This window comes from Mastigoproctus giganteus, chromosome 2 (assembly GCF_048544385.1).
Source record: "Mastigoproctus giganteus isolate SK-2022 chromosome 2, ASM4854438v1, whole genome shotgun sequence".
Classification (NCBI taxonomy): Eukaryota; Metazoa; Arthropoda; class Arachnida; order Uropygi; family Thelyphonidae; genus Mastigoproctus; species Mastigoproctus giganteus.
Window position 1 is genome coordinate 26,191,196 of NC_143576.1, and position 17,087 is coordinate 26,208,282.

The 17,087-nt window shown below is 37.5% G+C and overlaps 1 protein-coding gene across 3 annotated transcripts in view; it reads left to right on the plus strand.

Annotated features, from left to right (window-relative positions):
- Positions 1-17,087, plus strand: part of Rbcn-3A (rabconnectin-3 alpha) — a 980,796-nt gene that overhangs the window by 585,095 nt on the left and 378,614 nt on the right. For all 3 annotated transcript variants that reach the window (XR_016547873.1, XM_090388469.1, XM_090388476.1), the window contains exon 36: positions 11,464-11,543. Coding sequence is in view for 2 of the 3 variants with exons in the window: in XM_090388469.1 (XP_090244595.1) it covers positions 11,464-11,543 (80 nt within the window). In the remaining variant the exon portion in view is untranslated. The remainder of the gene's footprint in view (positions 1-11,463; positions 11,544-17,087) is intronic.

Here is a 17,087-nt window from a genome sequence, read left to right on the forward strand (position 1 = left end):
GTATATTTTGTTGTCATATACCAGATGGGTAATCCCTTCAAAATCACTGTAGCAATTACTTACTGCTTGATATAAATTGTAGAATTAGGTTTCATGGGCTTTTTTTATGATTTATCTTCCATTTTTTTTATGTCACTAAGTTCCTTTATGGCTGAATATTGCCCATAAACCAAATATGTATTTTTAATGTATTGGGAAAGTATATCATAAAGTGCTATATAAATTCATTTACTTATTCTGACTGATTACTTAGCGTAGTGTAGATTCTTATACAGCATTGAAGATATTGTAAAACTTCAGGAAAGAAAGAAAATTGCTTTTCAGTTAAAATGCTGCAATAAAGAACATAAGAAGATAACAGCTTCAAGCTTAACACTTATTTTTGATGTGTAAACATCTTTGGCGGCACCTAATAAATCTAGGACGATAGTAAAATCAATTTGTCACGATTTTGCAAAGCAGAAACGTCATTTCCATTTCATAACAAAGAAAAACGGAGACAGAGATCGTGCAAAGGATCATGGGAAGTGATCTTTTATGTGCTCAGAGCTGGCATAAACCAGCTGGTTGGGGAAAAATGTTTACGATTCAGGGCATACCACTTAGGTGGCTTTGGGCTAACCATTGCCACCCATGACAGAAACCTTTTGTAACCAGAGAAATTGATATCTTGAGGGCAGTGATCTTGGATGTGCTGTTGAAGTGCAAGTAATGTAGGCATTACAAATACCCATCTATATTACTGAAATGGTTGTATATTTCTATCAAGAGCTGAATCATAAACGTTTTTCCGCAAACAGCTGGGCCAGTCAAGAATATTTGAATCGGTTCACAATTGGGAGATAAGACTCCAAATTACATGTATGAGTAAAATCTTTTGCTTCTCATTGGTCATTCTCATTAAGTTGCAGAAGTCCTCGCTGGTCATCACGTTTTTCCATTTATTTTCAATTACTCTGAGTGAGTTGAGTGTGGCGAGCTTTAGATCCTCATTCATCTCTCTGTTTGGATGATTGTAAAAGTTTAAAAAGGGATCTTCTCGGAGTTGCGTTACAAGTCTGTGCAGGTCATTACCACATGCTCTGTCAGGGTCAACGTCATCGTTCTTGACACATCGTCTTACATATTTCAATCGGTTTTCAAATGTCCACATCCGATTCATACAATTTATGATGTAGTACAAAGGGTACTAGGAAAGTTTTGCAATATGACGCAACAATGAATCACAGGAAGCTGCTTGTTGCTGCATGTTGAGACATGTTCATACGTGCATAGTAGCCGCCGCACCAAGTCGATGGGCTCAGTTATTCATTAGTAGTGAGAGTGTAAAGTGCTTGCGATGGCATCGTGGTCACGAAATGAGATAAGGACAGTTTTGCAGTATAATTTTGTGCGTGGTTTAACCATAGACCAGTGCTTAGAAGAAATGACTCTTGCACTAGATGATGATTGTCCACATCGTACAACGATATTCAGGTGGTATAGAGAATTCCAAAGGGGAAATTTCACTCTGGAGGATTCTGAGAGGCCGGGAAGGCCACGAACGTCAGTTACGGAGGGAAATGTTACTGCTGTGAGGAAAATGCTTGACGAAAACAGGCGAGTGACCTACCAACAGATAGAGGATACTTTGGGCCTAAATGCACCAGCAATTCGTTCGATTCTGCAAGATCATTTGCACGTGAAGAAATTTTGTTCTCTCTGGGTGCCGCATCAACTGACTGAAGAGCAGATGACACGACGTGTGACTTGGTGCCGGGAGATGTTAAAAAAGTTTGATAAGGGACAATCTCGGTATGTGAACAACATCGTGACAGGTGACGAGACTTGGCTGTACTATTACGATCTGCCGACCAAGGCTCAAAACAAAGTTTGGGTCTTTGATGATGATGACGCACCCGTAATTGTCAGAAAATCCCGATCTGTAAAGAAGAAAATGATAGCTGTATTTTTCAACTCGAGTGGAATTGTGGAACATGTCGTTTTGGACACGCAGAAGACAGTCACAGCTAAGTGGTATACTGAACAATGCCTGCCTAAAGTCATTGGATCTATGAAGAACCTGCGGCCAAAGTCAAGAATGGACACCTGGTACCTCCATCACGATAATGCTCCAGCTCACCGCGCCAAAGCCTGCACCGAATATTTGACCACGACAGGACTGAAACTTCTCGAGCACCCTCCCTACAGTCCAGACCTTGCTCCCTGCGACTTTGCACTGTTCCCGCATGTGAAAATGAAGCTAAAAGGGAGGCGGTTTTCCAGTGATGAGGACCTTCTACGGGCTTGGGACAACGAGTGTGCTTTACTCCCTAGTGAAACTCGGCAGAACTGGTTTAAAGATTGGTTTCGGAGGATGGAGAGGTGTATTGAATGTAGAGGAAATTACTTTGAAAAAATTAAATAAACAAAGCTGTATTGCAAAACTTTGTATGAGCTCTTAATTGTCATAGAGCTTGGAATATTTCATCTCTGACAGTATCTCTGTTTCCTCACTGTGAAATGAAATGTGCTGTCCACTCTATTTCTCTGTACAATTGTTGATTGTACTCATTCGAGTCATTAAGCCTATAACACACTCTTACTCTTACTTTTGCTTTCGCAGTACTTATGTCAACTGACTCAACAGTGCACTGTTCATCTATATCAGGCCTGGGCAGACTTTTTGGCTGAACGGCCACATTAGGAATTCAAAAAGAAGGCGGGCTGCACGTAAAATGCTATTTTTAGATATATATTATTTGTTATCATGAAGAAATATAGCATAAAAAAAAAATTATTCTCTAACAACCAAAAATTTAATGAGATGAATGGAACTGTTTTACATCTTTTAACATTTTTTTTTAATTTCAGGTGTTAATTTTGTAGTTGAGATTCTTAAAACTGCTTGTAAATGTTCATCGGTGATGCTTGATCGTAAACAATTTTTATTTAGATTCATGATGGAAAATATTTGTTCGCATATGCAGGTTGATCCAAAAATAACCAACATTTTTCGAGCAAAATCTTTAAGTTCGTTGAATTTGTCCGAATTAAGAGTATTGTAAAATTTACAGATTTCCTCACGATGGTGCAATTCCCTTAAAACGGTATCACACTGCAGATCTATAATCTGAATCTGTAGTCCACTTGGTGCACTATCAATTTCTATTGAAAATGGGTCGCACACTATTGCCAATCTTGTCTCAATTTTTCGGAAGTTGCCAAATCTTCGTGAAAAGTCGTCATTCAAAGCATTGATAATTTCACAATATTTTTCAAATTTATTTTCTGGAATCTTCAGCAACTTCATGGTTGGAAAGTGGTCTACTTTTTTAATCAATAAATGTGGAGGAACAACTGGAGTTTTAATTGAAATCCATTCAAACGTTTTACCATATCATGGGCGTATAAATTTTTCCCTTGTAACATGGTGTTGAAAGTATTTAAGTGTGTCACGATGTACAGGGTAAATGCAAAATCACAAATCCAGTTATTATCAGTTAATTCTGGAAAATCCATAATATTTTTCTGTTTTAAAAATAGAATGATGTCATCTTTAAGATTCCTTACTCGTCGAAGAACTTTTCCTAAGCTATGCCATCGAATTTGGCTATGCCATTCCTAAGCTATGCCATCGAATATGATAAGGAATATCTGTGTACTCTGATTCAATATCTGGAAGAAAATTAACGAATTGTCTGTGTTTCAGGCCCCTCGATCGTATTAAATTTACTAGTTTAATAATACAAGATGTGACATGTTCAACTTTTAACACATTTTTACATAATACTTGTTGATGTGTAATACAGTGAATTGTAATTAAATTATAATCAGGATAATTTTCACAAATTTTATCCTGAATTTTCTTTAATGCTCCAACATTTTTACCTGTCAAACTTGGTGCTCCGTCAGTTGTTACGCTTGTCATTTTGTTCCATTGTAAATTAAATCTTGTTAAACATTTTTCAACTTTTTCAAATACTGTAATATCAGCCGTTGTTTGGTCTTTAAGAGATTCCATTGAAAGAAGCTCTTCAATAATTTCAAAATTAGTGGTACATCCACGTATGAAAATTAATAACTGCGCAGTATTCTTTTGGTCATTACTTTCATTGAGAGCTATCGAGTACCATGTTATGGATTCTAATACTGGTAATAATTGCTCATTCAAATTTGTATCGATACATTCAATTCTTATTACTACGTTCGCCGAGATAAACTTATATTCTCAAATTTGTGTTTAATATCGGGACATATAATTCCACAAGCTTCAGTCATACATTCTTTAATATAGTCTCCATCAGAAAAAAGCTTGTTGTAATTATAAGAAATAACAAAACTTGCCTCTACAGTAGCTTCTTGGCCCTTAGTTAGCCATGTAAACACATTTTGTTGTCTAGATAAATTTTTAATCAATCCATCAGCAGTTTTCTTTCTCGCTTCCGTAGTTGAATTGGCACCATATTCGGAATGTTTAGTAGTGAAATGTCTTTTAATATTGTACTCTTTCAACACTGAGACACTCTCCTGGCAGATGGGACAAATAGTCTCGTTATTTATGTTAGCAAAAAATATTTTGTGTTCAACTCTTCATTGAAGACACGATGCTCTTGTTGAATTTTTTGTTTTTTATTCATTTTTAAAAGGACGTAAATATTATTTTTATTGCTACTGGCATCAAGATGATAACCGAAGATAACGCAAGAAAACTAACTGCAGGATAACCGTCAGAGAAAACAGATTGGAACTGCGGCCGGTTAGCAGTCCTATCCTATTACTCCGCCACCGCAGCAAAGCCGTTGTTGTCATCATCACCGGTTAATTTCACACGGTTAGTTTATAATCATAAATTGTAACGTTATAAAAGTGCCCATTGACTCGCTCCAGTTCGCGCACAATTTCAAATTATATCTCAATTTGAACAATACAGAGATGAAAAAACAATTTAAAAGTCGACAAATTCTACTATATATTACATAATCAAATGTATTTTTCAAAAAGGCGTCACAAAAGGCATAAAATAAGTAAACTTTTTTTTTCAAAAATACAATTAAAGCTCGCGGGCTGCACAAAAATGTGTGGCGGGCCACATGCGGCCAGCGGGCCATAGTTTGCCCGGGCCTGATCTATATCAACTGGATGCACTTCTTTTGATTTTATGTTTTTTCTTAATTAGCAGCATAACACTTCCTCCCTTCCTAACCTGTCTATCCTTTCTGTACACATTGTACTCCTCAAATTCCAGTTCTGCATACAATTTTCTCTTTATTCAAATGCTTGAATAAAGAACATAAGAAGATAAAAACTTCAAGTTGAATGTTTATTTTTTTTAATGCTAATAATAATAGCACAGCACAGTTTGTTATAAAGTGTTATTTAATAATTCACTATTTTTGGATGCCAGTTGAAACTTGTGTGTGGCTCTAGTTGTCTTGGAAAGTGTCATTTTTTATTGCTGTGGAAAAAAGAAATATCCTGAAATTTAAATGTTGTTCTAATAACATTGGTTTTGTATGAATTATGGTAAATAGCAACCAGAAAATACATTTACATTGTTGAATGACATCCTTCTGTCCAGCAGATCACCTTATTTTATATCAGTAGACTTTTTCTTTTGGTGGTTTGTGAGAAATGCAACCTGTGACAGTGAATCTTCGTGGACATTGTAACTGGGATGGTGGGAGGGGAGTCTCTCTCTCTCTCTCTCTCTCTCTCTCTCTCTCTCTCTCTCTCTCTCTCTCTCTCTCTCTCTCTCTCTCTCCAGTCATAAGCATCATAAGTTTAAAGTGAACAAAAAGTGATAGTGAAATAGTGATTACAAAATAAAAATAAAATGATAATCAGTTTCTTTGGAAGTAGTAGTAGTAGTGGCATGTGATGCAAGAATGCATGGCTTATGCAGCATCAGCCAAAAAAAAAAAAAAAAAAAATCACACCATTCCCTCCAAATGCCTGTCCAGTTCCTCCTTAAATTTATTCAACCTATCAACTTCCACAACAGATGGAAGTTTGTTCCAGCAATTAACCACCCGCTGGCTAAAGGCAAATTTCCGCACATCTATTCTACATCTGTCTTTCCTTAATTTGAATTTATGCTCCCTTAAGTTCGTAATCTGAAGTGAAAGGATCCCATCAGAATTCAGCGTGCTCAACCCATTCAAGGCCTTATACACCTCAATCAGATTACCGCGCAGGTGCCTAGTCTCCAGCCACTGCAATTTGCAGAACTTAAGCCTCTCTTGGTAAAAGGATCCCTTCATTCCCCTCACCAATCTTGTTGCCCTTCTCTGTACACACTCAAGTAAATCTACAGCCTTCCTAAAATGAGGTCTCCCGACCAGTACGCAGTACTCAAGACATGGCCTGACCATTGCCTTATACAGAGGGATAATCACTTCCTTTTCCCTGCTAGCAAAATTCCTATATATCATTGACAAAACCCCATGACCTGCCCTGGCCGCCTGTTTGCATTGCTCAGAAAACTTCATATCTGCCTGCACAATTACTCCCAGGTCTTTTTCATTTTCTACCACCTTAAGTGTAGTACCACACAGTTGGTATGTTTCTCTGGGGTTACTTCTACCCATATGCAGTACTTTGCATTTGTCAAGGTTAAACTTCAGTTGTCACTTCTTAGCCCATCTGCCCAAATTATCTAGATCCTATTGCAGTAGCCTACTGCCATTTTTCCATGAATCTTCATGGAAAAACTGTGTGTACCATTTGTACAAATGTCAAAAAAATAATAATAAAAATCAAGAACAGTTTTAAAAGCATTATACTAGTTAGTGCTATAAGGGCATAACCAAAAGGTCATAGTGTCTCGAAGAGATTAAAAAATTGTGTTGAGCATCAAAACCAAAGCAGTATGCCTGTAAGGCAGTTTTAAATGATAAAAACTAGAAGTTTATATGAAGGGATAAGTTGTTCAGTGTTAGTGTAAGTTTGATAATGTTGAAAGTGTAATGCTGATTTTTGATTCTCCCAAAATTTCAGGAGAAAATAATTGAAGCTTTTCCCAGTAAACAATTTTTTGAGCAAATGTCCATTAAAACCTATACATCTCACATGATGATAAAATTGCTTCTGGATTTAAAGTAGACAAACTGTGCTGTACCCTTTTACTGAGAAGCAGGATAGAAGGTGATTTAAATGAAAACCTTTAATAATTTTCATTCTGAAACCCATTAGAGCCTTATGGGGATACTATAAAGAGCATCTTCCAATAATTTGGCAATTGAATAGAAAAGCTTGGGACAGGTACCATTTTCTTGCAATATTCAAGCAGGATCTCCATTAAGAAAGAAAATCTTGATTTTAAAATTCTGTTAGTCCTTGACAATGCTCCATTCCATCCACTCAATGTTGTAAATTTTTCAAAAATATCAAAAATTTGATATTCTTACTTCCCAGTATACAACCTATGGACCAAGGATTTACAACAGCTTTTTAAAGCCCATTATATATACAGAACATTTTCAAAACAGTTAAAGAAACAGCCAGACAAAAACCCCTCAGTAAAGGAATTGTTGTGTAATTCCTTTACACCCTTTAATGAGGAAAGGAATTGCGGTGTAACCTTAACATAAAAAAAAGTGATTGACAATAATGTCAATCACTTTTTGTGACAATGTCTGAACGGTAAATGACAAACAATATACTTGGGTTGCATGCATGACTATGGAGGATACCCTGTGGATCAAGCTTCCATTTTCTTCTTCTTAGGATTAATTCCGTTATTACAACAGTTCTCCTCAACCTAACATTGAAAAGTTATTCCTTTATTCTTTTTTTTCCATTTTCTTCTATCTTCTTAATCTCTGTCCACCAGTCCTCTTCTCTTCATGGCTGCTCTCACACCCTCTATCTACATCCTTCTTGGTAGGCGCCTCCGTAGCCAGGTGGGAAGGAGCAGCAGTGTTTGCCGACCGGGCTAACTAGGTGGGTAAAGTGCCTGCCTAGCAACCCAAAGGTCGCGGGTTTGAATCCCACCTCGGGCTTGGATCAAAGTACTGCAAAAACTTTGGGAGGTGCACTATGGCCACGGAAGCCGATGCACCAACAACTACCAGAGAGAGAGAGAGAGAGCAGCAGTGCATGGCACACGCTTCTTGATTAGACCGGGGGTTCGAGCCCGTCACCACCAAATACGAAGGATGCGAAAAGGTCAGGGAATGACCACCGCATATCCCAGAGCAATATGGCCTTTGTTGCTAATGCAATGCTCCTAAAAAATAACAAACAAACCTTCTTGGTCTTCCTCTCTTCCTTCTCCATGGCATCCATTCCATGACTCCTCTGGGCAATCTGTTGTCCTCTATTCTCTTCACATGGCCAAACCACTCCAATCTTTTCTCCTCTATTTTATTAATGATGGTTTTTTGGACATTCATTGTATTTCTTATCATGTCATTTATAACTTTTTCATCCATAAACTTTCTTGCCACTCTTTGCCAAAAATCCATCTCAACGGCCAGTAGTTCATTTTTTTGTCTTTCAGTTAAGGTCCATGTCTCACGTCCATATAATAAAACACTTTGTTTTGCATTATATTGCATTATATATTTGATGTTTAGGTTTGTTAATAATATTTTTATTCCATAGCACAGAATTAAACATTCCTATGACCTTTCTACCTTCACCCAGTCTTCTGTCAATTTCCTGCACAGACTTCCCTACTTCGATTCATGTTTTCTGTCGTATTAAAATTAGCTGTCAGACCCCATGTTGTATATTCTTCTAGTAACTTTCTGCCCATGTAGTTTACATCATCATCGTCCTGTACTACCACAACTTGGTCATCTGCAAACAATAGATTGTTAAGGTACTTATTCTGACCAAGGGGAACACCCATTGAACTGCACTTCTGTGACCATGGTCTTAGAACAACTTCCAGGTACAGCTTAAACAAAGTAGATGACAAACAGCATTCTTGAAGTAGTCCTTTGGAAGTCTTAAATTTTCTTGATATTTTTGAATCAATTTTTATACAACATGCATTGTTCTTGTAGATTCTTCTAATTATTTCAATTATTGGCTGGCTTATTGACATTTTTTTCATAGCCTTTCACAGAAGATTTCTTGGCACATTATCATACACTTTCTCTAAGTCTATGACCAGCATACCTACATCGTGGTGTGTAGCCTGACATTTTTCCAGAATTTTCTTAACAGTGAATAAATGGTCTACACATGAGCATCCAGTCGAAAAGTCATGCTGTTCCTCAGAAATAACAATCTGTTGTTCCAGTTTTGATTTTAACACTTTTCCCAATAGTTTTGCAATAGAGCTCATTACACAAATTCCTCTATAGTTGGAGCATCTTCTATCATCTTTCTTGAAAATTGATGTTATGTGTCCGATTGTCATCTCATCAGGTATTTCTTTGCCATCTCATAGTTTGTTGAACAATCAAGTTAGTAGAAAAGTTATAAATCTACTAACTTGATTGTTCAACAAACTATTGGAAAAGCACCTGGTGCTTTTCCATTTTTTGATATTTTTATTTCCACTTCCTTAATTTGGATGTTCAATCCTTTCTCCATGACAACTGTCTCTGTTTCAGTTTTTCTAAATTCCTCTCTTCCTTCATTCAATAGCTGTTCATAATAATTGACCCATTCCTCCAGATCTATCATTTCCAGTCTAGCATTTTGCTCATGAGGTTTCCTTAAACTCTTCAATACTCTCCACTCCAGAGATGTGTCAGAATCCATTCTTCCATCAGAAATTACTTTACCAAGAGTGCACCAATTCATACTGCATCATTAGTTGAGGCAATTTCTGACATACACATGATAAAATAAAATTACGGCTTTCTCAAGCCGTAATTTTATTTTACCAATATGAATCCGGAGCGCATAGGCCTTTTTAACTGTATACATGGTGATTATAAAATAATTGTTTGAGTTTGTGCCACAAGGTGCAGTGTGACTGTGATTAAGGCAAATAAATGAACTTAAATATTATCTGATAACAAAAGGACTGTCAGAAAACTTTATGCATAACAAACATCAATACCATGTTTTTTCGATATGGCTATCACCATTGTCTACAATACAATGTGAATGACTGATCACCAGAAAGTGCTGGTGAAAGCATTTTGCCTGATCTCACCTTTAAATTAAAGTTGTAATAAACATCCCCATAATCAGAAATCCACTGATGTTGAGTCAGACAAATGTGGAGACCATGTGCACAGAAAGTTATGAGAAATTAACTCTGTAGAAAACTGTTAGTTACAATTCTTCTTGATTTGTAGACCTGTATATAGTGGGTACAGCCTAGTAGATATCATTTTTGGAACTGCAGTGTCATGATGGCATATATTTTTGGTCTGTGCCTTATATTTTCTAAAAAAAGAAAGAAAGAAAAGTAAATAACCAGAGCTAAAACGAACAGTTATTGCATATCAAACTTTCTTTCATGTCATAATTAGTTTTGATGTCTGAAATGTGAGTTTGATTCCAAACTGATGGCCCAGTTTTGTGTTTACAGAACTGGAAAGGGAAGTTTACTTTACTGTACACCAGATATATTAAACTATTCCTCATCCTCTTCCAACTTAGCAAGAAACTGTAGAGGAGTCAGGGTATGTTGTATACCCCGGTCATCTGTGTGAATATCTTGAACATGGGAGATCTTACACAGAAATATGCAAAATGTTTTACAAAAAGCCTTCTATACCACAGATGCAACCTGTGGCTTCAGATTTCTTTATCAATTTGGTGACAGCATTACTGGAATATGTGCCACAACAGAGACTATGATAACATCACAGCTTTTGCATCGAATCCATACATGTATTAATGTCTCAGACTCACCATTGATACACCTATCAGTATCATCATGGAAGAATGATTGCTTTGCCTTTTATAAACATGCAAAGTAGCAGAGACCCAAACTATACAATTATGCATATATTCCTATTGGTATAGACCAAAATATTAACCCTTTCCATCAGATAGTTCAAACAATATACGGTCTCACACCTAGAAAGTTATTTATTATTGTGTGTGTGTGAATTATAACAGCAAAATTATAGGGTTTGTTTTATATACCAAAACAAATAAATAAATTTTAAAAAATCAAAAACACATGCCCTATTCTGAATATTTATGGAGCTATGATTGTATTGTCAAGAAATGGGTATAAAGATTTTAACTATAGAAGAATAAATGAGAAGAATGTCCTAGGAAAATACTTTTTTCATATTTGGTATGTGTTCTATTTATTTATAATTTTTTACCGTTCAAATTCCATTGCCATTCTTTTTTAAATCGAACAGCCATTGAATTAATGTATTAATGTTCAGGATCAGACACATCTTTATATAAACTTCTTTACTTGTTTTAATAATAGAACTACCCCTATCATGTTGTCACCATAATTTAGCAACGTCACATGTATGTGCGTGTGTGTTTATATATATATATATATCTTTATTATTATTTATTGATTTTTTTATTTTCATCATATAGATTTAATTGCCAAGGAAGATAAACAGAATACCAAACTGGACATCATGGCTCAGCAATTGAAATTTATTGCTTGCTTAAAGGTAACATATTTGAAAATGATTAATTTTTTAAACTGTTCATCATTCTGTTTCTCTAAATTAGTTTTATGGCTGCTCCATGTATATTAATTTTTAACACAATTTAAGTTTAATGAAAAATAAATAAATTTGGAAATTTTATTGTGGTATTTATCTCTGTTAGTTGGCTTTAATCTTAGTTAATTGGGTGAATGTTTGATAATCACTCAGGAGTTACCGATTTGTATTTCAAGCATTAGCATTAGCAAGGGCACATAATGCAAGAAAGAAAACTTATATAGCATCAGCCAAAAAAAAAAAAAAAAAAAAACACACACACACACACTTAACTTTCCTATTTCACCCATCCACTCAATCCAAATGTTTGTCTATTTCTGCCTTGAATCTGTTTACGCTATCAACTTCTATAATGACAGATGGAATTTTGTTCCAGCAGTCAACCATTAGTTGGCTAAAGGCATACTTTGGCACATCTATCCTACGACGGTCATTCCTCAATTTGAATGTATGCCCTCTCAGGCGATTATTCTGAGCAAGAGGAAGAATCCCATTACCATGGAGCATGCTCAAACCATTCAAGGCTTTATACGCCTCAATCAAATCATGTTGCAGGTGCCTAGTCTCCAGACACTGTAATTTGCAACACTTAAACCTTTCTTCGTAGAAGAACCCTTTGTTCCATTCACTAATCGTGTTGCCCTTCTCTGTACTCGTTCCAACATCCTTCTTAAAATGAGGATTCCAGACCTGTATACAGTACTCAAGGTGTGGCCTGTCCGTTGCCTTATACAAGGGGATAATCACATCCTTATCCCTGCTAGAAAAATTCCTGTATATCATTGACACGACACCATGAGTTACTCTTGCAGACTGTCTGCACTGCTCAGATAACTTCAAATCTTCCTGCACAATTATCTCCAGGTCCTTTTCACTCTCTACCACTGTCATTGTAGTAACCCACAGTTAATACTGCATATGGGCTTACTGCTTCCCATATGCAGTACTTTACATTTGTCAATGTTAAACTTCAGTTGCCACCTTTCAGCCTATCTACTCAAATTTTCTAGATCCTGTTGCAGCAGCGTACTGTCATTAGTGTCATTAATAACCCTGCCGACCTTCATATCATCTTTCTCAGTGCTTATGTCACACCAAACAGACTCAACATTACATTGTCCACCAACATCAATTGGATGCAGTTTCTTAGATTTTGTGTTTCTTAACTAACACATTAACCTCTCCTCCCTTCCTATCCTGTCTATCCTTTCTGTACACATTGTCCTCCCCAAATTCCAATCCTTCATTGCTTATGTCGAGTCTGCTCGACATAAGTTGAGTCTGCTGACGAGGCTACTAGGAGACGGTCATGTTCAAAGCCGCTAAGTGGATTTTTCTTATTTATTGATTTGAAATTATTGTTTTTCTAAAACTTTTGATTTAAATTTAGTAGTACAATATTATATTGTGATTTTCTGATTAATTTGGTGTATTTATTCTTTACTCGGCCTTGTAATTGCATAAAAGTATCGGTAAGGGTATCCACGTGTTTGCAACTCCGCTGAACGAGAAGTTCTTTAGCCATATTTAGCTGCTTGATTGAATATTTTTTACATTGAATTATTTCTGTAAGTAGCTTATAGACCTAGTAAGGATTGTTAGTTTATTCTGAATTGAGACAGCGGGATTTGAAAGTTAATTAATACTTAAGTGTCCGTAGATTTACCGTTCGTAACTTTCCCGCCTTTGTGATACGATAGTTATACACCGTACTAGATAGCGTTAGTTAAATTGTACATTTAAATAAATACATATAACGACTTAGATTACAAACGAAATATAATTAATTATATTTAACATAATTAATAACATAACATAATTAATTATAAATAATTAATAAATTAATAGAATCATGACTCAGACCAGAGCAGCAAAGCAAAAGGCTCAAGCTAATGGAAGTGCTGTGGCTCAGAGCAGAACTGAGGGGGGCAGTTGTCCTCTGACTCACAGCCTTATAAAATGCACTGTTTGCTTGATGTTTGCAGAGCAATCGGGTACGGGACATGATACTGCCATGGGGGATGTCTTTGTGTGTGCGCGCACGATGCAAGGAGTGTATCGATATCAGGCAACAGCTCAGCGTTCTTGTGGGCCTATATGAGAGCTTGAAGGACAGGGTGGATGTCCTCGAAGAAACTAAATTGAGAGGCCCATCAAGCTCTCAGCTGCCCACATCAACGCCAGAGCTTGCACTTGGGCATCACGTGACACAGAGGCAAACCCCCAAGGCAGAATGCGCTAGTCCCGAAGGAACTAGTAGTTGTTGGTGACACTATTGTCAGGGAAACGGGGAACATGCTTTGTAAAAAGGATAGGTGGAACAGGACCAGGGTATGTCTGCCAGGGGCAAAGGTTGATGACGTTGTGAGCGAATATCATCTTTTAAGGGCACAAAAGGTGATATAGTTGTACACGTTGGCACTAATGATATTAAGAATAGGAGACCAGCAGAATTACTTAACAAGTACAGGTCACTGTTGAACAAAAGCCGAGAATTAGGGTTGAAATTGAAAGTGTCTGCAATTCTGCCCAGACACGATAGGAGGGAGTATATAATGAGAGCCTTGTCGATCAATTCGGCCCTGGAAAGATTGTGCAAGGCTCAGTCTTTCCAGGGGTAGAATTTTTTTCAGCCTGGACTGTACTTGTTAACAGGAGAGATTGCTTCTACAGGGATGGGATACACTTAAATAGAAAGGGTGCAAGAATATTTGCTGATGCTATCGAGGCAGTGTTAGGTGGGTCGGAAAACTGCTAGCTTGGGGGGAGACAAAGACCAATAGATTGACAGTAGCCACTGGCAGAGGTGAAAGAGATTCTTGCACTGCTTCTATTAGAATGAGCAGAAGCCTGAAAAACAAGATTCATGATATTTCAGAGACTGCTGGGAGCCATTGCGGTACAAGTAAACACATGGGTTGTGTTAGGGTAGCTAAGAATAGAAACAGGTGCAGGTATACTTGCGTGTACACCAATGCTAGGAGTTTAGTAAATAAATTTGATGAATTTGAGGTATTGCTCAAAACATCAAAGGCAGATATTGTTGGGATATCAGAGACATGGTGTCACACAGATATAAGGGATGAAGAACTGGAATTTGGGGAGTACAACGTCGACAGAAAGGATAGACAGGATAGGAAGGGGGGAGGGGTTATGCTATTAATTAAGAAACACATAAAAACCAAGGAAGTGAAGCCAGTTGACATCGCTAGACAGTGCAATGTTGAGTCAGTTTGGTGTGACATAAGCATTGGGAGATCAAAATTGACAGTAGGAGTGTGCGCTATAGGCCTAATGACTCTGATGAGTATAATAAGAAACTGTACAGGGAAATAGAGTGGGCCAGTAAATCAGAGATATACCCCTGGGTATATTTCTTATACCCAGGGGCTCACATCTGGTGAGTATGGGCTTGGCACACCCAGGGTCCTGAGCTGGATATCATCATTCTTCTCTTTCCTTGGTGATTCCCTTCTTACTCTTGTTTGCTCTCTCTCTCTCTCTCTCAGGGTAACTTAGAAATTTTTTTTTTTTTTTTTTTTTTTTTTTTTGGCTGGTGCAGCAAAAGCTTCAGGCTTCCTTGCACCATATGGCTAATAATAATAATAATAATAATACATCAGCATGTTCGGGAGGCAACTAGAGGGAGTAATACTCTTGATTTGATTATCAGCAGTGATTCTTCATGCATTAAGAATCTGCAGATAAATGAACCACTAGGTGGCAGTGATCACAGTGTGCTGAAGTGGGATTTACTCAAAGAGGTAACTACCATTAGGGGAAAAGGGAAGGGTTATTGCTTCCGTAAAGGCGACTACGATGGACTGAGACAGTATTTAAATTCTATACAGTGGGACCAACTGATGATGTTACCAACAGCAAATTCAAAATGAGAAGCATTCAAAGAACTTATCTTGGAAGCTACTAGGCTTTACATACCAACTAAGAAATATTGTTCAAGGTTTAGGCCAAAATGGATGTCAGATGAACTAATGAGGCATATGGCAGAGAAGAAAAATGCATGGGATACTTACAAATTAACACATGACACAGAAGCCTATGATAGATACAAGTTGATATGCAACCAAGTTACAAAGGAGGTGAAGGCAGATTACGAGAAATCCATGGCAAGGGATGCAAAGAAAAACAGCTAAGAGTTCTTTACTTATGTAAACTCTAGAAGGAAGGGGATGAATCAGATTGGTCCACTTGATATTGATGGGTCAACTGTTGATGATCCTGCTCAGGTAGCTAACAAACTAAATGAATATTTTGCATCGACATTCACACATGAGGAGTTATTCAGCGAGGGGAATGCCAGAGGTGTATTCGACTCTAGCAGTAAGCTACAGAATCTTGAAATAACTGGGAGTAAAGTGGAGGAGAAACTGTTGAAGATACACAAGAAAGGCACCCGGGGTGGATGGAATCTATCCATTTATATTAAAGGAGTCAGCAAAGGAAGTAAGCAAACCCTTAGCCATAATTATGAAAGCTTCCTTGGACTCAGGGGAGGTACCCATAGACTGGAGATGTGCAAATGTGACCCCAATTCACAAAGGAGGATCAAAGGCTGACAAAAGTAATTATAGACCTGTGAGTTTAACTTCTGTTCCAGGAACATTAATGAAGGCACTGGTTAAAGAAGCACTGCAGGATCATTTAGACAAGACTTCAGTTATAGCTCGGATACAGCATGGTTTTGTTAAGGGGAAGTCTTGCCTGACCAATTTGATTGGGTACTATGATGCAGTCACAAAAGAACTGGATGCAGGGAATAGCTTTGATATTATATACTTGGATCTTAGAAAGGCTTTTGATACTGTTGCACATGGAAGACTGCTACACAAATTGGAGCAGTGTGACATTGGAGGCAAGTTGCTGCTATGGATAAAGGGGTGGTTGAGGGGGAGAAGACAGAGTGGTAATCAATGGACACTGCTCATCATGGACTAATGTTAATAATGGAGTCCCTCAGGGCTCAGTGTTGGGTCCATTATTGTTTTCTGTATTTATAAATGATATTGATGATGGTATATCAAGCTTAATGTCCAAGTTTGCAGACGATACAAAGGTTGGCAGGGTTGTCAAGGACACTACTGACACTATGCTGCTGCAACAGGATCTGGAAAGGTTGAGCACATGGGCTGAGAGGTGGCAAATGAAGTTTAACATTGACAAATGTAAAGTACTACACATGGGAAACAGCAACCCCAGAGCAACGTATCAACTCTGTGGTACTACACTGACAGTGGTAGAGAATGAAAGTCACTTGGGGGTGGTTGTGCAGGCAGATATGAAGTTCTCTGAGCAGTGCAGACGGGCTGCAAGAGTAGCTCATGGAGTATTGTCAATGATATACAGGAATTTTTCCAGCAGGGATAAGGAGATGATTATTCCCTTGTATAAGGCAATGGTCAGGCCACACCTAGAGTACTGTATACAGGTCTGGAGGCCTCATTTCAAGAAAGATATAGAGCTGCTGGAACG